This window comes from Lissotriton vulgaris, unplaced genomic scaffold, assembly GCF_964263255.1.
Source record: "Lissotriton vulgaris unplaced genomic scaffold, aLisVul1.2 SCAFFOLD_829, whole genome shotgun sequence".
In the NCBI taxonomy this organism is placed as follows: Eukaryota; Metazoa; Chordata; class Amphibia; order Caudata; family Salamandridae; genus Lissotriton; species Lissotriton vulgaris.
This window is the reverse complement of record NW_028248543.1, coordinates 629,561-652,415: the sequence shown is the minus strand read 5'-3', so window position 1 is coordinate 652,415 and position 22,855 is coordinate 629,561. Positions and strand designations below refer to the sequence as shown.

The following is a 22,855-nucleotide window of genomic DNA, read 5'->3' as shown; positions in this document are numbered from 1 at the left end:
GGCTGGCCAAAAGTCAAGTCTGCATACTGCCTACAGCAAACACCACAGCAGACTGAAAAGCGGACAATCGCCTGGGCAAGAGGAACAGGGGGGTGGTCGAGGCAAAAGACGATAGGGGAGGAATTCACCAGGGGAGCACTGACACCAGCCTATTCAGCCGAGCAAAATCCTAGATTCGTTCCCACTTAACGATGTGTTGGTTACTACATTTCGGATTGTCAACAACACTCAATTCGAAAGCAGAACTATGAAAATCATAATGCAGCAGTGCTTAAATCAGAAACCTGTTAATGACTGGACTGCTCGTCTTTGAATAAAAAATGTATTCCTTTTATGGATATTGATTCTATCCAAGCAAGGAGCTGGGTGTGGTTACTTTTCAGTACAATGCAAAATTGTAATAAAGAAAAGGATAATGACAAACTACCAGCCGTGCCCACGTCATACGAGTCCGCTTCCCCCACGCCGCGAGGCTTACGCAGGCAGGGAGGGGTGCCTGTTTCGCGGCTTGTCCAGCCCTGACTGACCAATGAGATGCCGAGCCCGCCTCTCTCCTACAGGTGAGCTCATTAGGCTGCTATAAATCACTGAGCCTGACACGGCTTCTGTTTGTTGGGTCGGGAGGCGACAGGGGAAAGAGGGTAGTTTTGGCGGTGCATATTGACTCCGAGATGACTGAATGTACTAAGTTGTTTATTTTTTGTGAACAGTTCGTGAGAAATCGTTTTTCTTTGTCCTCGTGAACGGGTTTACTTTAAAGCGCCATTAAATGTAATAATATGCAATTATTTAGTGGTAGGCCTTGAAAGTGTTTAGAAGTTTGGTTCTCTTTGCCCCCAAAAATGTTGCTTTTGAATAAATACTTGCTGGAAGAATAGCTCTAACTTTTCCAAAGGCGAAACCGTTGCATTGTAAATGCTTGTTTTTTATTCGTGCTAAAAATGTGTAACATACACTGATCATACTTTTTGTATCACCAACACCATAGACTTACAGCCCAATAATTTCATATTGGCTTTTTGATGCTCAATAAACCATATATGAATCTATTGACAAGCCTCACACCAAGCAGGTCATAAGGGGGAGAGGTTCCTTTGGAGCCAAGAGACCTGAGTGGTATCCCGGCTGTAACCCTAGACTCAACATCATGTGATTCTGGTCAAAACAATAATCTACCTATGCCTAAATCTGGATAATTCCCTACTTGATAAACAAGATATTGTAGAATGTCTCCCAACCACTCACGAAAGATACACCACTCTGTTGCTTCACACCTAGGTTTGCGCTATATAAATAGCAATACATACATACCACACAGTCCTATATATTGAATGGAACATGCTAAACACATTATCACAGGACTTTTCGGACTCCAGTTTGCAAAGGAAATATTGGAAAGGTACCCCTGCACTTCAGACAGTTGTAAACTCTTTAAGATTCTCACGGCACACTGTGTAATGTACACATGCCTGTAACACAACAATGTATTACTTTAGTCTTGCTGCCAAGGGGTGTCTTGATCACAGACCTTCCTTCTATGCTCGGCTGAAGGTGTCTCCCTCCCTCACTGGTGTGGTAGCTCTACCAGTCTTACAGGGGTTGGAGCCTGCCTTGGTGGATCTACAAATCGGACATCTCAAAGTTTTTCTACCACCTGCTGGTGTATCTGTGACGTCAAAGGATGGGACACCCCCTTGATTTCTGTTCTTGTACAGTAATGATAGCTTTCACAATCCCACCCAGAACCACACGTTGTGTGGATCACTGAGAATCAGGTCTCTCTCACAAATTCAGGTTTTGTCACAAACAACTTAACTTTCATAGCGCCGTTTGCGTTGAAGCCTTTTGAAGGATTCCGGTCTCTGGGCTTGTGAGTGTTATCAGGAAACTACCAGCTCTCGTGTTTCATTTGGGATTTTAAGGATCACTTCATTTAAGGTTGAATAATCTCCCATTAAGAGCACTAGATGGGCGCCCCTGCAGGTGACTGGTGAGTAATGCTCTATGAGATTCCTCTAATAATACCAAATATTTTTTGCAGACCCATTCTCCCCAATTAATATCAATGTTGTGCCCCCTGCATTCTCTGCAGTTCCACGCTGCACAAATCCCTCTACAGGAGCACTCTTTTATATCCTCATCGCAATGCTGCAAGGCTTGGCTGACTTCATACTTTTCTTCACTTGCATTTGTAGTCAAGAAACACTTATTTTCCAAGTCTCTCACCTTTCTCTGCGCCTCACACGCTCTGTCCCCTCGGCTGATCACACCAGACCACACAGCTTGAATTATATATGCTAGAAACCTACACAAATCCTTGACTGCTTTCAGAATGTTGGCCCCGCGTGTATCTTTGCCTCCATTTGGTGTTTCCCATGAGGCTCTTCACTCAGAGGTTGCTTTGCAGTGAAAGTACATAAGTTTACCTATGACTTTTTTTGTACGATTTGCCTGTTCTGTTTGTTGTGTTTATTACAGGGTCACTGCAACAAACATCAAGGTTCTGCAGTCCTAATGCAGGTATAATACTAGTGATGCAGGCAGGAACATGATGCTCAAAGGCGCCAACTCGAACAATTGTCCTATTCTCCACATGTTATCACATACATAAATAGGGGCCCTGCCACCCCAAGAGCTGCCCTGAGTAGGTCTGAGTCACATAGCCTCTTCCTCCATGCTATTCCCCGAGGGATCAAGTGGCCATGTTTGGACACATACCTAAGTTTTTATCACCACTGCCTGTCTTCATGAGTGGTCCAGCCCACCCATAGTCAATCGCAAAAACCATGAATTAAATTGGTGACACTGTGACAGTTTGTTATTTGCATTTAATAACATGCTAACACATATAATCATTGCTTACACATATGCACATGGTATTTTATATTTGGACTAGCAGCCCGTCCCGACGTCTGGGTATAAATTGCTGCCGGCCAGTAGTATATTGTTTTGTAGGATTTCGTTTTGATAGCATTTCTTATCTGTGACAGGCCTGTGAAACGCTCCGATTCACAGTGCACTGCTGATGCACTTAAGAGTGCGCGTTCAGTAGTGTGTGAACTCGAGTTTCCCTACTTTATTTTTCCTTGCAATATTATATAGCGCGAACTCGAAAACATGGCATGAGCACAATTTACATTACAGAAGAACACATTCATTTGTGGTAGGCACCGGAAGACAAAGTGATTTGCCTGGAATCACAGGATGTTGAGCTGATGCCGAGATTCGAGCGTAGCTCCCCAGCTCTAAAGTTCGCAATTCTAGAACTTGTGGCGGGAGGTGTGTCTAAAAGTGTATGTCGGTACTGGCCATCAATGAGAGAGACCTGTGCATTTTTCAAATGGGTGGTGAAAAAATATGAGTATGTTGCTGGAGATGTGGGCCACCGTGCCACCAATGTACTTACCGGGGAGGGTAAACACCCATTATTCCGCAACTTTCTTTCCGCATACCATCACTCCGCATACTTCCATTATGAAAGTACCATGACTCCGCAATGCCATTATAACGCATGGCATTACATTCTATATGCTTTTACCACGCATACATTTACAACGAAATTTGTTGTAAATGCATGAATGGTAAAAGCATGTTTTTTTTCATGTTTGGATAAGGTAAGTATGGGTATAGGGGTATATGTTTTGGGGTGTTTGGGTATTTTAAGAGTTCAGATATCGTTTTGGGGTACAGGGGTATTTTTAGGGTCCAGGGCTAGGTTTGGGTTTTGGGGTATAGGGGTATTTTTAGGTTTCAGGGGTAGATTTGGGTTTTGGGGTACATGGGTATTTTAAGGGTTCAGGGCTAGGTTTGGGTTTTGGGGTACAGGGGTATTTTAGGGTTCAGGGGTAGGTTTTGGGGTACAGGGTTATTTTTAGGGTTCAGGGCTAGGTTTGGGTTTTGGGGTACAAGGGTATTTTTAGGGTTCAGTGGTAGGTTTGGGTTTTGGGGTACAGGAGTATTTTAAGGGTTCAGGGCTAGGTTTGGGTTTTGGGGTACAGGGGTATTTTAGGGTTATGGGGTAGGTTTGGGTTTTGGGGTACAGTGGTATTTTTAGGGTTCAGGGCTAGGTTTTGGGGTACAGGGCTATTTTTAGGATTCAGGGGTAGGTTTGGGTTTTGAGGTACAGGGGTATTTATAGGGTTCAGGGCTAGGTTTGGGTTTTGGGGTACAGGGTATATTTATAGGGTTAAGATGGGTTAGTGTTTAAGGGTGCTGGGGTATTTTAAGGAGTATGGGTGGGTTATGATTATGGGGTGCAGGGGAATTTAAAGGGAGCAGGGTGGGATTAGCACACAATATGAGACATGGCATGAAGGGCGGAACGTACCACACGCCCCCAGCGTTTGTCACGCCCCCCAGCACATGCCCACAGCACAACGCAGACACGCCCACAAGGGACTACTTTGCTGGCACGGTTCTTTTACCTTTTAAATGTATATGGTAGGCGTCTGCATAGCCTATGTCCTTATGCTGCAACTTCCCTTTCCAACGCTGTATTGGGTGTTGTAATTGGTGCTGTGGTTCCTGAGATTACCCGCCTCAAAGGTTTGGGATCTCTCTTTATTATATTAGTATGGATTGACTTTAATGGATTATTTTTGTTACATGAAAAATTAACTATAATTAGAGTATATTCACTTTAACTTAGCTGTGGAGGGTTCCAGAGGACCAACTCCATTTTAAATAAAATGTTTTATTTTTGCTTGTTGTGCATGATTTGTTTCTTCTGTTCCAGGCACCAAGAGTGTCAGTGGTATTGTTAACTGTAATGTTCTTGTTCAACTACCGTGTAAAGGTCATTGTTGTTGCATTTTAATGAGTTTGACTGATTCTCAGCAACTGCACGGCTAAGGAGACGTAGAAGTCCTCCCTTTTTCGATATCTCTGAAGTGCCGTAGGACTGAAACTGCTTATTGCATTACTCATGTGAAAAAAAAGGACACTGAGCTATGAATTTTTACTTGTTATTGGTTCTCTTGCTGTGGAAACTCATGCAATGTATCTTTAGATGCATTTTCACGTTTTCAGTTTGTGCTACAGACGGATGTATGACATTACAACGCATGCTTTTACCACGCATGCTTTTACATCGCAAGTTTTACAGCGCCTGCCTTTACAACGCATAGTGTTGAGGGGTGCTGGATAGTTAATAGTTTAATTTACTATTCCAACTCCAGTCTCCGTGGATAGTAGGGAAGGTGTTGGATAGTAAATTAAATCTATTCCCTATCCTAGAGCGCCCCCCAGCGCAATGCGTTGTAATGGTTTGCGTTGTAAAAGTTGCGATGTAAAGGCACTGCGTGGTAAAAGTTGCGTTGTAAAGGATGTTTCCCGCTACAGACCTGACCTAGTAGGACTTCTTCTGTCCACCCTTGCAGGCATACAATATCTTTCCCTTCCCTTCCTGAGACCCAAATGCTCCTTCTGATTCTGCTCATAGTTAATTTAGAGCAAGCACTTATTAAATTTCTTGATCAGTACCTTCATTGCTTCTATATGAGATACTATATTTGCTGACACCTGCTGCTTATGAATTCCCCAACTTTACCTGCAACTGTAATTTAGTAGTAGTGAGTTTCCCTTCAGGGGAACAGAATCTGTTATAATTTGCATACTCAGACTTTAATAAATGGAATTTGCATTTGCTGTTTGACCCGCCTGGATTATATTCATATCCACTGTATTAAGATGATATTGATTTATGACTTGACTGATTGGATTTGAAAGTGTAACTTACTAATTAATGTATTAATAAAATCTCACAGTTGGCAAATGTATTCCCCCCGTTCGTTACTGGGGGGCAAAATGTGTGTCACTGTCATTGATTTGATATTAAAATTGATGTTTCAAGCCTCAGTTCGAGATCAAAATTCATTCACGTATGTCTAGCAGAGTAAACGGTACTAACACCATCCTTGTAAACTGCTGTCAACGTTTAAACTGTCAGTTATGTGAGTCTTCAGCTCAGTTTGTCCTTGAGAAGCCGGAAATTCCTTAGCATCCCTAAGAGAAGTTTGGAAGCAAATTAAAACTCGATTTTCTGGGCATAACTTTATATTTATAGAATCTCCCTTCAACAGCCCTCTCTTCCCTCTCGGTGACACTGCTGCCTCCAGAGCCACTATTACAGCATGAGGGACCACTGAAGTTTGTGCATTTAAAGACGTGACCCTGTCGGACAGATGACCGCTTCCAGCTTAGCAGTGAGGCCACCCCAACAGAACCAATTGTTGTTGCTTACAACTAGATTTCCCAGGTTCTGAGGGACACTGGGTCACCCCATTATTCTTAATGGTGACCCACGATCAGACAGACTAGTCATTCAGCCCAGATGTACCCCACTGAGCTATACAGGAAAGCTGGACTGAGCTACCTCAGTGGTCCCATTCCCAGTTCAACTGGGGCCTCTTGCTGCCATCAGAGGTCTCACCTCAACATCAGGGAATGGTTGCAACAACATTTCTCCCTCCAAGACCAGTCAGGACACCATAATACCATGTCCCCTACTGCACCTTGGTTTCTCTTGCAGGAAGGAGGATAAAGGAGCTTCGGAGGACGTCTTGGGCCCTTCCTCATCTCAGCTTGCATGATTTCCTTCAAGGCGGAATCATGGTTCCTCCTCTGCAGCAAATCTGTGTTGTGCAAAATTTCAACTCATCGTCATCAGCACCGTTACCCGCTCACTTCCGCATTTACATCCGAACAGCCATTTTAAAATTCTGATTCAGAATCTACTTCATTGCCTAAAAACGAAAAATGTCGATTATAGATAGGGCTCCCGGTTTTCTATTTTTACTGATTTTTACAGAGAAATACAGACAGAAAACACTGTCTTTCCTGTCTGTATTTATTTTTAAAAGCGGAAAAATACAGATCATTTGGCTTCTTTCGAGTGACTCGCCATGCGGAAATAATGACTTTCAGGCAAATAGCCGTACATAATGGCAAAATATGGAGTTACAAAGTTGAATTAGAGGAGTTTAAATTACTGCATATCTCAACATGTATATGTGCTGTTATACTATTTTTTTAGGTGGGTTTTTTATTTTATTATTTTCGGCTGTGTAATGTGCTAAAAACTAACAGGCATCAAAGTATGAGTGCATGGTTATCCATTAAATAAATGCAGAAATATACGAGTTATCACCTCATTTGTTCACAAAACACAGAATAAATATGGCTAAATGCCAATAAGATGGCCAAAAAATAAATATGGATAAATACATAAGGAAATGTTCAAAAAATAAATACCATAAAAGCGAGAGCCCTAATTATCCAAGAGAAACGCCTAAAAAGCCCATAAATACAAGTTAAGTAAATATTCACCAAAAAAATCGCATTATGACATTTTATGTTATTTCCACAAGACAAACACTGTTGGCGCACAAATATCTTTCCGAGAGACACTGTCTTCTCGAACGAGTCTATTGCCAGCATTTTGTGTTGCATTTTTACGTGAGTTATGTCCTTGTCTAAATAAGTCACAAGTTGCCAAACCACGCTTTCATCTAAACGAGAAATTTTGTGCAATTTTCATGCAATATTACGAAAAAAATAAGCACTTTCACAAATCGGTAGATGGTGGCTGCTTTTCAAGGAAGGTTTTGCCCTTGAATAAGAATGAAGCGATGCAAGTAACACCTGCACAACGTAAAAGACAAAACACACGCTACACTGCCACCCTGTGGGATTTTGAGAAATAGCAGGTGCAAAACAGAAGCACGGGATCCAGGTCGTACTCGAAATAGGAGTAAATTAAGTAGCAAATTGTCACCCATCGAAATTGCTTAGCACATCACTTTATGAAGAACAGGGCAGCTTGTTATACCTGCAGATATGCAAGGAAATATGGGCGTGCTTAAAGTAGTAGCCGAGTGCATGTAATCATTCAACTTTAAAAAGAAAAAAATCACCATTCTTTTAAGAAGTACATGAAAGCGTATTCTTGTTTGTCTTTTGTATGGTTGTACTTCATCGAAGTTTTATGTTATTCAAACTCCCCACACTATGCTAATTAAAAGAGCATATCTAAGGGAATGCTGAAAGGAGTACAATCCGAATACCTGCCATTCTGCCCATAACATGTTACAGGTCCTCCTCTCCTCAGTTTCTACTTTATTACCAATTAACTGGGGAAAGAAAGAGAAGGAAGGAAGGAGGGAGGGGTCTAATGCCGGGTCATTCATGTGCATACAACATTACTGACCTTGGTGCCGGTCAATAATGCTCATTAACGTCCCCCAACCTTTCTTCACCACTTTCGGTTGTGGGTCGAGCTAACAAACTGGACGAGGACTAGCTTTATTGGCCATCTTCAGGGACAGAAAGACTACGCTATGTAACCACCGATATGGTTCATTAAATCTTTTCCAAAACATACAAGAAGACTGGTTGCTTTTACATTAGACAAACAGTTCTTAAGTAAATAATATATTTATTTCACATAATTTAGAAGTACATTGCAAGACACGTATATTTATAATAACCATGTGAACTGTTACAAAACTGAAACAATCGTCTTAAATGCGCTCTGATAAAAACACTGCTGCTCTACACCCAAGCTGGATCGCCATCTTCAACACGGAATAGGCAGGTGCCTGCAAACAAATAAAGTAAAAAAATATATTTAAGATAAAGGCATTCATTTAATGTGTACTAGATAATGAACTGCTTTATTAATACAGTGTGTAATTTTTTTTCTAAGAAGTGTACATTTGCACGTCACACAAACATGAACCACAAGGCACCGGCTAGTTTCAGGGCAGCTGTTTGGGGTGTTACACTCCTTAATAAATGTAGTATTTAATAGATAGCTCAGTACAGGAGCTTTCGGTCGGGTATGGTAAGGTGTCTGACACATTTCACCTGGGATTTGTAAATACTCAGATAAAAAATCTCTCTCTGTGTTTTGGAGGTCTTAAAAACGTGGTTATTTTACAACATGCTGTTTACATACATGCCAACATTTTAGGACAGGGACGTGGGAGATTTAAAATAAAAAATCGGGAGAACGAAAATTCCCCATTGACTTCTATTGTAGAAAATGCCATTTCAGGCGGGAGACAGCTAAAATAAAGCCATTTTTGGCTTGAAAAATCGGTAGTCTCCCGCCTGAATCGCGTCTATTGGCATGTATGTGTTTATTCAGTATCTCTCACAATCCGCACTCCTTTACCATTCCACTGGCCCTCGCGTCTCCCCCAACCCCCCAATGCGTTGCTTCTGCTTAATGTTTTCGCGTGATTGTTGGGAAACCGGAAGCTCGCACCCCCTTCTTACTGACAAGCTACGCCACTGCCACAAGGATGTCTACACACTCCGGTGAAGTCAGAGCTGAGCTGCATTTAGGGTGCCAGATCAGTGGTGGCCGACGATCTGAGTTAGAGGATAAAATGTACTCTGAACTGCAGTCAGCAAAGCCTACTTTGCTTAAAGGGGCACTCAGTTCAGTTCATAATCGTTATTCGGGTACCTTGATACCCATAAAAGCATAATGTCATAACAAGTTAAAAGAACAATCTGAGAGTTTGTGGACACACGGTGGAATAAAAATTTACACTGGTATTACACGACGTTTTGATAAATTTACGGAATAAAAATGTACACTGGTATTACACGACGTTTTGATAAATTTACAGATCAGGAATGTCTTCATTGGCGATAAATAAATAAGTAAATTACTAATATATAAAACATCAAAACTTTTTACAATTGTACAAATATGGAGTCTCAGGGGTCAGACATGGACCTTGCGTGCTTTAATAGCAATTCTGAGAAAAGTGCTTATACGAAAAATCAGATCTTCATTGTCCAGAGTTACTATACACACATAAGCCTCATCTAAACTAACAGGCCTTCTCTTTTTAAAAAAAGGTTTTAAGAGCCACTTACAGTATTTAGTATAATATTTACAAAAAAATAAAAAATGTATAATTGATTGACCACTCCTCCCATCGCAAGGGCATGGCGTGTGACTGAGGTTGGGGTGGTAACCAAGAGGAAAGCACAGTGCAGATCTGACAGTTCCAGCTCTTAGATGGAATAATAGGACCCTTTCCCAGCGACTCATGGGTAAAGTGAGATATTTAGGCAAAGGGTGATAATACTTCGATGGACATATCTAAGAACAGAAAGTTTCATAGATTGTAGAACAATCCTTTCTGTGTTGTATAAAGAATAGAGGGCATCTCTCAGTTCCTTTTTGGACGCAGTTTCAGCTGTGGTTGGATCTAAGAAAATAGATTTCTTATTAATGCTGCACAAACTTTGTTGCACTCCACTCAACCAAGGGATATCTATCCCTTTCTCACACAAAACACTGTTGTTAATAATCACTCGAGTGTGGGAGGCAGCCTGGTTCTTCCATACTGATACCCAAAAAAGAGCAGGTCGAGCACGTATAAAATCAGATATAAAATTAAGATTAAGTTATCTGTGGTATATATATATATTGTGGGGTAGAGATTGGGATACCCAGCAGTTTCCTACAAAACCTTTTTTCTTCCTGCTGGATGCATAAACTAGTTACACTATCCCAAAGCTCAGCCCCATCTGTGGCCACAGGAGTGCACAGTAGTTAATAGATTTTTTGAATAGCTAAAATGGCTCCAGTGGTCCTAGGACGAGGGAGACCAAGAATTGAATTGGTGACCTTTGAGAACTTGCTCCTGGAGTGAGCAAGATGCTCACTCCAGGAGCCGTTTGCAGCAAAGACCAACCCAAGATAAGGGAATGTGCGGGTACATGTTAGTTTTTGACTATCCACTGCAATAGAGCATATCTCACGCTTCCCAGGGCCACAGCACATTAAAAACATTTTTTTTAAATTGACGCGCAGATCCAAGCCCTCCATATGCCTTACAAAATGCTGTATTAAAATGCGCAGGGAATTAGGAGTGCGGCCTATAAGGACTGCATAGTCTGCGTATAATAGCACGGGGAGAGGTTTCCCATTAATATTGGGAACATCTTGAGTTGCGATTTTCAGAGAGCTATTTAACCCATTGATGTAGATAATGAAGGGAAGGAGGCCAAGACACAACCCCGTCTTACCCCCTTCCTACTTTGATATTTCCCGAAACCTCTCCACCCATGCCAATCCTCACCTGTGCCTGGAGATCTTTATGGAGGTACGCTAAAAAATGTACCAACGGCTCGTCCAGCCCGTTGGGCAAAAGGATTGTCCACAGCTTTGACCTAATAACAAGGTCAAAAGCTGTGGAAAGGTCCATAAAGGCCAAATAGACCGGAGACTTCCGTGCGATGGTGTATTTCCCAATAACCAAATTAAGGTTAAGGCATTGTTCGATTGTACCCATCTTGCTTCGGAAGCCTAGCTGGCATGGCTCTGAAATGCCATTTTCTTCTGACTGGGTTAGAATTTTGTTATACAGAACTCTCCCCAATATTTTTAGGGTATTATCTATCAATGATATTGGTCTGTAGTTACTCGGCTGGGACCTGTCTGCTTTTTTAAAAATTGGAACTATAATACTCTTAGCCCATGTTTCGAGTAAAGTGGCATGATTTAGGCAATTAAAGACATTCAAAAGTAACAGGGCCCAAAAAACTGGGTTCCATTTGATTAGGTCAATTGGCAACCCGTCTGGCCCAGGTGCCTTGTTCCCTATACTCTGGCCTCTTCTACTTCTGTGATAGTTAGCACCATGGTAGTCAATGGACCTCCTCCGCCTTGGCAATACCCTATCTATCCACAGGGCCCTCCACAATACTATCCTATGAACAACCCCCTTTTTTTAGGCAGAGGTTGGGGCAAAGGAAGAGGGCGCAGAAGAGGAGGTCAGAAGGGTGTACAATGGCAAGATCAACCAATCGGCATGGTGGAGACCAGGAGCACAACCAGGAGAAGGAGAGTCTAGTAGTTAATCTCTCCACCAGGATCCTGACTCCCACTTAAGAGTCAGTTCTGGAAAAGGGTTTGGGGTTTGTCCCCACTCCCACTCCAGATAGGTTTAATGAAACCTGTGAACTAAAACAATTTTTCAGAAAAGTTCGTCTTATGGCATTTTTCCAAGATGAACCGGACTCAGATGAAACGGACACAGGCCTCCGCAATCCTTCTACTTTCACCCCTTCCAACAATATGGTTCCACCTGAAATTCTGGCCTTTGAGGGGGCAGTACTGAAAGGCATAGAAAAGATGCCGCAAATCCCCCCCATCACAATCTGAGCAACTCTGAGAGAAAGGCAATTGAGAAACTCTCCCATGACCAAACAATAATTATCAAACAAGCGGACAAAGGGGGTGCTATAGTTATTCAGGCACTCCGTGATTACGATGTTGAGTGCAGGCGACAACTGGCCGATACTAGATACTATGCACCCTTAACAAGCGATCCTACTCCTAGACTTAAGAAAGCAATCACTTCGCTAGTCATGGAGGGTGAGACCAACGAGTGGGTGAGTAAGAATGAGGCTCTTTTCCTCGTCACCTCTAACCTCAAGACTCCCTACCTCTACACCCTCCTGAATATACACAAGGGAACCATCCCGGTCCCAGGGAGACCTATTGTGTCAGGAATTGGCTCCCTCCTTGAACCCCTGTCCAAATTTAGGGATAGTTTTTTTCAGCCCCTAGTCAAGAAAATACCATCATTTCTCCAGGACACCGGTGATGTCTTGAGATTGATAGACATCATTGAGGGCAGGGAGGGGGTTGACTTACTAGTTACCCTTGACGTAGAAGCGTTGTACACGAACATCCCCCAAAGAGGCACCTTGGATGCGGTGGAAGCGAGTCTACTCAAGGAAGAATGTTCATCCCAAACCCCCATCCCCTTTATCATGGCATGTGCCACTATTGCACTAACGGAGAATTTCTTCCAGTATGAGACTGACCTTTACCACCAGGCGCAGGGTACCTTGATGGGTAGCACCTTTGCTCCCAGCTTGGCGTGCATCTACATAGTCCAATTTGAGGAGATGGTCGTCAACAACCCCTGTATGGCGCAGGTATATTGACGACATCCTCATTCTCTGGAAAGGAGATACAGATACTTGCACAACATTATGTGACTGGCTAAATACCCAGAATCCATTTCTAAAATTCACTAGTACCGTGTCCACCACAGAGGTCGCCTTCCTAGACCTTAGGATAAGGCTGAATGAGATAGGACTCAGTACTAACCTCCACACAAAAGAAACGGATAGGAATAGTCTCCTTCTCTATGGGAGCCACCACCCTAAATCCCTGAGAGATAACCTCCCATTCGGGCAGTTCTTGCGTATACGTAGGAACTGCTCACACCTGTCTGACTACAAAACGGAGGCTTTGATTTTACAACATAAGTTACAGGATATAGGCTACCCCTCCAGACATGTCCGAAACTCATATAAAAGGGCCTTGAATAACCCCAGAGAGGCACTACTTGTAACTAAGAACAAGTCACCTCCTTTACCAAAAACTCTACCATGATCAAAAAGACAATTATCAAACATTGGGTCATAATCAATTCAGGCGATCTCTCTATCCCACGTCCCAGGTTCGCGTTTAAACGTACTGCGAACTTGAAGGACAGTCTGATACACTAGACCATTGAGAAAAGAGACGACTACCCAACGCACCCTGTGGGATCTCCCCCCTGTCACCGGGCATTTCCCATGTGGTGGATGTGCTGTCTGCAGCCAAACCAGCATCCTCAAAGATATTAAACTTCTTGAGACTTTTTCTTGGCGCCTGAAGAGAGACACAAACTGCAATACATCTAGATGCATCTACCTTCTCACATGCCCCTGCGAAAAAAGATATGTGGGTATGACCATGAGGCAGGTGAGATTGCGGATCACTGAGCATAAAAGCAATATCAGGTGCCTGAAAACACACACCAGATTGTATGCACACTACAAAGAGATGCACCACTCTGCAGAAAGCTTGACATGGCTAATTTTGGAGTCACATCCACATATTACACAACAGGCCCTCTTTATAATAGAACAGGGATGGGTACACTGCCTAGGCACAGACATTGCTGGTCTGAATGATTCCATTCCCTGGGCGACACTAGCCAGGGTGAATTGATTCAATGTTCCCATCTCATGAGCATCTCATACTTGTAAATCGCCAAGTAATTATTCATAGAGACACACATACAAGACTTCCCGGTATACTCCCACCTAGGATCCCTATTGGTCCCCTCTACCTGGACCTAATAGGTTAACGGAGGCATTTCACCACTCTTTATGCCCCGAGGTCTCGCTCCCAACCTTGTATTAGCTATCTACAAGCCATCACTCCGTGAGTGCATTAGGCCGTCAAGGAGTAGATTCCACTCCACTACCTTTGAATAATGTGCCCTCCATACATCCCCCTTGACCCCCGGTTGAATAGAGTGTGTATTTCCACACGTTTTGTCTCCAATCCGCTCCTGGGGCCCCATTTTCCACTGATATTCCTATGTCTGTAGACATCCCAAGATGCCGCTCAAATAAGCCTCACCTTCTCATACTAGCATACGCGGCCCGGTAGCCACGCCCCCACCGTTGCCTGCGCATGCGCTTTCCAGGCCACCTCCACAGACACGGAAGGGCGGGAAGCATTAGCGGTTGGATTTATATAAAAGCTGCCGCTTGTATTGTCCACCGTTTACCAGCTCCTGGACCCCGTGGCCTCATGAGGGTAGGTTTACAGACGGAACATGCGTCGATAAACGGTGAGTGCTGGCTTCCGCTTTGAAGACCCTGGTAGTTGGCTCTAGCGGCGGTTCTCCGCCCACCTCTGTGCCACCATCTCTACCGAAACCAAGACGCCGAGTGTGACGCCTTCCAGATTTTGGTCCATCAATATATATGCTCTGCCCATGCTGCCCCCGGCCACATGAGGTCCGGACGGCGGCGCCCTCGATTTCTCCATGGCAAGGCCTCTGGGGGGCTCGCGGTACTTCCGCGATCACACCCATGGTGTGCTGGGGTTTCTTCGGCGCCGTCACCCGCCGAGGTGGCCGCTCTTGGGTGCTGGGCGTGGACATTATGAGTGCCTGACAATGGATGGACTGAACACTCGGTGGTGCTCCCCACGTCTTAAGGGAGAAGGGTACTTAGGCGCTCGCTGACCTGACCGTTGAGAGCTGGCACTTCGCCCTACGCTCCTTGGGGTGGCCATAAGACTCACTCTCCCCTACTTCCTTATCCTTCTCTCCCCCTCAGGGTACTTACTTTTGGAGTGCTCGACCCATGGGAGGAGACCGTTGCAGCCACTTTCTGCATCTATTAGGGTGAGGGCAAACACGTTCATGTTGTCTCTTTTCTCTCTTATGTACAATTTTCAGCCTTGTGGTCTCTGAATCAATTTGCGATGTTGAAATGTAATCAATGGTTTGTTGTTTCTGATTTTAACTGTGCCAAATGTTTTTAACAACACAATTGCTTTGGCAGGGCTGACCTTGTTATACCCTGGCTAGTATACCTTATGAGTGAATAAGGGTTATATGAGGATCTGACTGCAATCTCACTGTTTTTTTCCTTTACCCTTTTGGTTTCTTTCCCCACCAGGTTCTACTAAGAAGTGGTAGGACTACCGGCCTACCTCAGAACCCCCTGTGGACTAGGTAACCTTTCCTTCTACAGTGTGTAGATAGTTTTTTAGCTTTTAGGTCCTGATGAATTGCTCTGTATCCCTCTGAAGAAATGCATGAAACATGTTGACCAATCTCTTTTCAATCACCTGGTAGAATATACTTCTCTGGATCTTTGCACCAGGGAGTCATCTCTCCTCATTATTTTTAATAAGGTAGTCAGCCTCACCAATAAAGACACATAGTGGACTACTTAACCTTTTTCTAATCACCACCACTCCCTTAAATCTACACTTCCCACTAGGGCCCTCACACCCACATGCACCAACTGGCAAGGGACAGAAGATCTCCGCCAAAGAGCCCCGTCTGGGTGCCCGTCAGACATTGCACCGCCAGTTTGACGAGGAGCAAAACCCAGATGATGAAGCATGACACCTAGCTTGCTGGGTGTGTGAGGGTTTTAGTCCCGAAAGGGAGGATTCCCACCACTTTCCTTTTTCTCCTTCTGACATGGATACCTGGCCCCTCCCTTCCACTCCTTAGGTATACTTTTAGGGAACTGCGTACCTTCTTTGTTTACATAGCCATTGGACCAAGCTCATAATGTTCTGTCTCTAGTGGGGGGTGGCATACATTTTTGAAAAATGATTTCCCCAGGACTCGCTGGAGATGTTACAGCTGATGGGGGTTGATAGCTGACGCATTGAACGGAGGTCCCTTACTGCGGACCAGAAGATATTGCCCTTTTTTATACTAGCTGCCTCAGAAAGGGTTTCCTAGCGTTAAGTTAGGAGAGCTTTCTTCCTATTCGAAATTATCGTGTTATATTCCCTCCTTGCCAGCTGAACATCTTTAGCACACCTCGGATTGGCTGACAGGACCCAGCATAAATTCCTATTGGCCAAAGTACATTCTCGATCAAATCATCTAGGGGTACTTCCTGCTGGAGGTACAGGTTTTGATAGGAGGGTTTTTGTGGCCTGACAAAGTTTAGTAAAGTCCGGAATTACCGCGGTATGTATAGGTTGCAATGACAGGCAGGAGTTAATAAGATGCACATGGCCCTTGATTAATTTTGTAAACACTTCGCCACTGCAGACACCCTTCCATAATAATCTTAAATTATCAGTTGAGGGAGTCAGATTTGTGGCCCCGCATTCAGTCTGAAACATGAGTCTTGGGGCAGAGCTAAGAAATATTTTTATGGGATTATGATCCCCATGGTCCGTGGCAATGACCTCTGCAGCCTTTAGTTGGTCTTCGAGAGAAGGGGAGATGAAAACAAAATCAATTTTTGAGCAACATCCCCTTCCCCTGAATGTTGGTTGTATATAGTCGGTTGCATTACGGCCTCCCGCCAGATCCATAACATTGACCAGATTATATGATCTTAGGAACATAGCTAGTTCAACGCCCCTAGGAGTAGATGGTCCAGGGTTACTCATCCCTGCATCATACCCCTTGTTAGTAAGTTTGGCGTTAAAATCACCCTCCAACAAAATCCCAGTAGGACCCTCCATATTAAGCTGAGTGTCCAAATTTGAAATACAATCAAAAAGACCAATGAAGTTCTGTTGGACCCGGCCCTTTTTGGCAGGTTCACCCCGAAACTTTTTTGCTTTTTCCTAGCCTGTTTCTGGAACCTGGTATTGGTGATTTTAGGCCTCTGCGCACTTTTTCACTGTGGTACAGTGTAAAGTGCGTGAGCTCTGTGTGTGTGTGGTGAGAGTGACCTGCCCTCCCATAGAAATGAATGGGGAATATGTATGCCCATGGTAGTTCCTGATGTGTGGGGAGTGCAGGGCGAGTTTGGTATGCACAAACTCGTGAGATTGAATGCTGCGCAATGATATATGTGGCATGATTGTGTCTAGTGTGGAAGTGCCACTTCTAGAAGTTGGCATATTTGTGTAAATTGTGTCTGGCTTGTGATTGGCTGAAGCTGGCTGGTGAGCCTGGCTCCAAGAGTCTGGGTGGGTCTGCCCCGGTGGTGAATGGAGTGATTAGCATGCTGATGTGAGGGGAGGGGTGCACCCTGGGCCTGAATAGGGCTGGGCTTTCCCACACAAAGCTGGCTCCACCCCCTGGGGTGCGTCTGATGTCCCCAGCCTGGCCAGTGAAAGGAGTTCCCTATAACCAGTTGTAGCTGGCTCTCACATTGCCTGCACCCTGCTAGACAAAGAATTTTACTGTATAAAAAGGGTCTGTGTCCCCTTACAAAATGTTCTTGTTTCTACTTGAATCCTGTCAGGGGCATGCTGCTGCTTGGGCCCAGGGGAAGGCTTGCCTCCCTGGGCCCTGCCCAGCCCCTGGATGCCCTGGATGGCTGAAGGACTTTTGACCCCTGAAAGGACTTATTCTGGACTTTTCCCCTTAAAACCTTTCCCAGGACCTTTCTCCAGAGGAGAGCGCTGTGCTTTAGCTTTTGGTAGCTGAGGCCCCTTTGCTATGGGAGCACTTCTTGGGGGGGCTTGGGGTCTGCCTGCTCCCTAGCGCTTCGTGAGCGCTTTATTTGGGCTCTGCAGCGTGGAGCTGCTCTCTGTCCTGCTCGTGTAGATGGCAGGTGCCCACCCTGCATTTTGGCCGTGCTGTGTTTGTTTTATTTGCGGGTGCCGTCCCGCGTCATGGCCGCCAACCTTTGTATTTAATTTCGAGGGTGCCTACCCCTCTTGCCCCCGAGAAAAGGAAAAGCCGGTGCCGCCGCCGCGGCGAAACCGAAAACTAGACCCGAGCCCGCCTGACTGTGGGCGGGGCCTTGAGGCGGTCACTTCCGCTTCCCCCTGCCCAGACGGGAAGCCTGTTTTTCTACGTTGCTGGTCTCCCGTGTGGAGAGGGAGACCGAAGATGCTGGCCGCGAGAGGGAGGATGTCAGCGTCTGCCAAGCAGGACTCCCGTGTCCCGGTGGGAGCCCTGCGCATGTGGAGTGCTGCCGATCCCGCAGCCCAGGAGGAAGAGACCGGCGCCAGAGACGGCAGCGCGATGCTGCTGCCCCTCCGAGCGGAGACTGCTCCCTGCACCTGGAGAGCCCGGTAAGTGTGGGGCTCTCCGTGTTAGTGGTGCCGGGGGGGAGGGGGGGTAGATTAAGTCAGAGCGGCCCGTGTGCTCAGAGGGCTGCTCCAACGTGGTGAGGTAGTGCAAAGGCCCCCATGGGGGGGGCGCGAGAACGAGGCTCTCGGGCACCATTCTTCTTAGAGCCTGCGAGGCTCACAGGGGCCGTTGGTCCATTAGAGCCTGCGAGGCTCAAAGTGTCATTGGGTGTTTCTGAGTCCCCCGAGTGGGGACTCCACCAACGAGGCCCACATTGATTTTAGAGTCCCCCCGAGGGACTTGGGGCATATTTGTTTTAGAGCCTGTGTGGCTCCAACGTTTGGCCATGTGTCGTGTCAGAGCCTGTGTGGCTCCAACGTTCTGCGCAGTGCTGTGTCAGAGCCTGTGTGGCTCCAACGATTGGGCGCAGTTCTGTTCTAGGGTCAGTGAGGACCCTGTCGCAGGTTTGATTCCCAGCTGCCCAGCAATTAGTGGGCAGCTGCACCGTTTAGGCCTTGTGATTGTTCTCAGCAGCCCAGCAAGCAGTGGGCAGCTGCAACGTTTAGGTTTGCGCTGGTGGCGCACCCCTGACTGGCGCTGCATTGGCAGCGCGCCCTGACATTCTGGACACAGGGCTCTTGAGTCCCCTTGTTGGATGGCCAGTTGGCCAGGGGACTGGTATGTGATTTCTGCGCAATGTGATTTCTATGTTTTTGATAGTAATTGCTAAGGTGATGTTTGCGCAATGTGATTATGAGGTTAGTTTACCTATGGAGGTTTATGCTAGAGAGAGTTTTTTTCACTATGTGAGTTACGCCCCTAAATGTGAGTTATGCTTAGGGGGAGAGTCTAATGTGTTCAGACTAGTGAGAGATTGCCTACTGTAGTTTTTACCGGTTAGGCCAAAATGTGAGTTATGCGTAATGTGCTATGCCATTATGCCTGTGACACCTCTGAATGTGTTGATTATGCGTCATGTGCCTTGTTCCTTACACCTCTGAATGTGTAGTTTATGCATCATGTCTTTTCCTGTGTTGCACCTCTGAATGTTTTATGCATCATGTGTTTTCCTTCCCTACACCTCTGAATGTTGTGATGCATCATGTGTAAAATTTTCATGCTTATACCCCTATAGGTATTGTGATACTTAGGTGGTTGTTCTTTCTAGTACAGGTGGTCCTAGTGAGGTCCTGGTTCCCTGCGTGACATTCTCTTAAGATGGTTAGGGTTGCGTAGGTGGTACTTACCTGTTACCAGTGGTTACTGGTTGTGTGCTATATTTGCTAATTTGTACTACAGTGATTTTATATCCTATATTCTATGTTCTAGAAGTGCTATTTCTACTAAGTGCTGATTCTGACAGTGGTCCACATGGCCCTGTCCTGGTGTAAATAATCCCTTGTGAATATGGCCCGTGCCAATTGGCACAATGTATATTGGGTGATTACTATCTGATGTGTTTTGACAATACAGAAGTTATTTTTATATAACCTTGTGTGGAGTTCCTTTTGTGGTGTGCCTAGGATGCTGTTGCTGTTGTGTGTGTGCGCAAATGCTTTACACGTTGCCTCCGGGATAAGCCTGTCTGCTCGTGCCAAGCTACCAAGGGGGTGAGCAGGGGTTATCTTGGCGTGTGACTCCCTTGCCCCGACTAGAATGGTGGTTTCTGCCTAGCTTTGGCGTCAGCCTTAGCCAACCAGAAATAGCCAGTTCTAACAAGTTCTTATTAGGAACTGAGTAGAAGTCATTGTTATAAAAGTTTACCAGGTGAAAATAAACTCTCCTTTTAAAAAACACAACTTGGTAATGTTAAGGTCTGCCCATTTTGGGACTTGGAGCTACCAAACTGAAACAATGGAACCCTTCAATATATAAATCTTCGGTGGCCCAGGTCTCCTGGACATGACTATATCATGTTCCTTTATTAGGTGCAGCCAGTCCTGATTGTCAAGCCTAGTTCGAAGCCCCGCCATGTTCCAACTTACGACGCTCAGATCAGCCCCACTGCTAGCCTTAATTGTCACTGCCCTATCTTTGTCCTTAGGAGATGTGGGTCTGGTACCCAGTCGAGCCCCCCTCAAAAACCTGTGTTTTGGGCATAGACTGTGGTTTTCAGTCCCGAACGTCCAGGTTGGAAAGATAATGGAACCCATTACCTGCCAGAGCAAGTACGTCAGGATCCCTAGCCGGTGTTGCTAATGGTTTGTAGAAATAGCCTAAGGGGAGTGCACAAATGCCTGTGTTTACGGCAAAGGACTGCTCTCTGGTAGTTAATAGGCGACGGACCGTTTGCGGTCTCCGAAAGTTGAGAACAATACAATCACCGTTAATGTTCTTACTTGATTGGCCAACCCACCCTACTCACCTGGCCATGATAAGTTCATCCATTGAGGAAGGGTGGAAGCTTTTGTGTTTACGAAGCCAGTCTACAGATTTGTTTCGGAGATCTGACCAGGACTCCCTCTGACCCCCCGCAAGGTTTGGGACACCAGCCTGAACTATCACATAGGGGCTAGAAGCAGGCGGTAGACTCAGGACATCGGTGTTTGGGCTTATGCATATATCCCTAAGGTGCTATCCAATGTTATTAGTAGAGTCAACCGCAGTAATACCCAACTGGGGATGATTACAATTTACACTCCCTACGACCGGATTTAAATTATTTATATTGTCTAGACTTGACGTAGCCTGGTTTTCTCTCCCAATAGAGGTAGGGTTAGACACAAAATGGGCTCCTCGATTTCATCAGGATACACATGAAGTAGAGGAGGGTATGTCTATGAGAGGAGCAATACCAATTGGCTGCAACTCTGGACCATGTTTGTCAGCTACAGATGTCATGGATGTTATAGGATTCCGGCCCCCCTGCATCAGTAAAAACATTATTCAGCTTCCCCCCGCTTAACTTGTCCACAACAAAGTTCAAGTGCGTTAATTTCCCCCAAAGCACGTCAAAGTTCTTGGCAATCGCATCCTTTATGTAATCTAACTTTCTTTCAAGAGCTTCTGTTGAAGGCCCCAAGAGTGCAGCACCCATATCAACCTAGTTGCGCCTAGACTCTAAAGTGATATCTGTCTGAGTCGCAACAGAGTTTGTACTAACAGTCTCATAAACTTCCAGACTACTGGTTGATAGGCCGCTTTTGGCATTTTTAGTTTTGAGTTTGGGTTTGGGCTTAGCGATTACAGCGTTTGCAACATTTTTCTTCCTTTTGACGGGTTGAACAGTTGATTTGGTGTTTCTGTGTAGTTTTGCTGCATATCCCCGGGTGTTAGTGCATGGCGCGCCTAGAGCGGACGTGTTGGAAGTGTCCTGAAGTGGTGAAGGTGGGGTCGGAGTGGCAGGATCAGCCATAACTGATGATACATTCACTGTGTCTGGGCATAATGTATTAGAAGCAACTTGGCCCCCCAGCGACAGACGAGACTGTAGTGTGGCAGGGTCCAAGGACAGTCGTCTCTCCGTCATCTGAATCTCATGCGTAAGGAATGACTCGGCCCTTATGATAAAAGCATCCAAAGTCCCAGCTCTCCCGAGTCCAAAAACAAAATGGGGTGGCCCAACCTCCTTTGGCCTCTAACGGCCTCAGACCCTTGGTCCGGGCTGCGTCCCGCGGGCGTCGTGGTGGGAGAGGCTGCGCTATGGGCGTGTTGGCCCCTCCCCCCTCACTGGTGGCAGCTGTGGGAATGGCAGAAGCAGCGGTGTACTCTGGGGGTTGAAGTCAACCCAGAGTGTGGAAACCAGCGTGAGTGCAGCGGTGCTGCGATGCTCGATGTAAGCGTTGCCCCTAGGACCCCTGCCCCACCAGGGGTACTTGTCAGGCTGGGTTTTGCTGTAGCGAGTGGCAGAGAAACAACACTAGCAGGCACAGGAACACCCAAACTGCCTACACGCGCGGTTTGCAAGACAGCGCAAGCGTGGCCACTGTACTGGCGCCTCAGCCCCCACCTCACAACAAGCAGCGGACTGGGGTCGGGGTCAATGTCAGGATAGCAGGCTCTGACTGAGTGCAAGCAGTCTCCTCCTCCCTCAGCCGCGCTTCTCCCCGGGGGTCCGCTGCTCGTTGCTTCAGACGGGACTCTCAGCTGTCTCCAGCTGTCCCCACCGGGCGCTGGATTCCAAAATCAGGACTTCGACTTTCCCAGCGGCTTCAGTCCGCCGCCCCCAGCAGCCCCTCCGCCAGTACAAGCACCAAAAGAGCTCCCAGGGACCAAGGGCAGGGGGACGTGGGCTTAGGCGGGTATGGCGCGTACCTCGGACCTCGGGCGAATGGCGGCGGCGTCAACCTGCGGCAACA

General features: G+C 45.8%; 1 protein-coding gene across 1 annotated transcript in view; it reads right to left on the bottom strand.

The window, feature by feature from the left end:
- Positions 1-8,416: 8,416 nt before the first annotated feature.
- COQ7 (coenzyme Q7, hydroxylase) overlaps positions 8,417-22,855 on the bottom strand; it is a 130,756-nt gene continuing 116,317 nt past the window's right edge. The window contains exon 6 of the mRNA XM_086950009.1: positions 8,417-8,597. Coding sequence (XP_086806135.1) covers positions 8,520-8,597 — 78 coding nt within the window. The 3' untranslated portion in view covers positions 8,417-8,519. The remainder of the gene's footprint in view (positions 8,598-22,855) is intronic.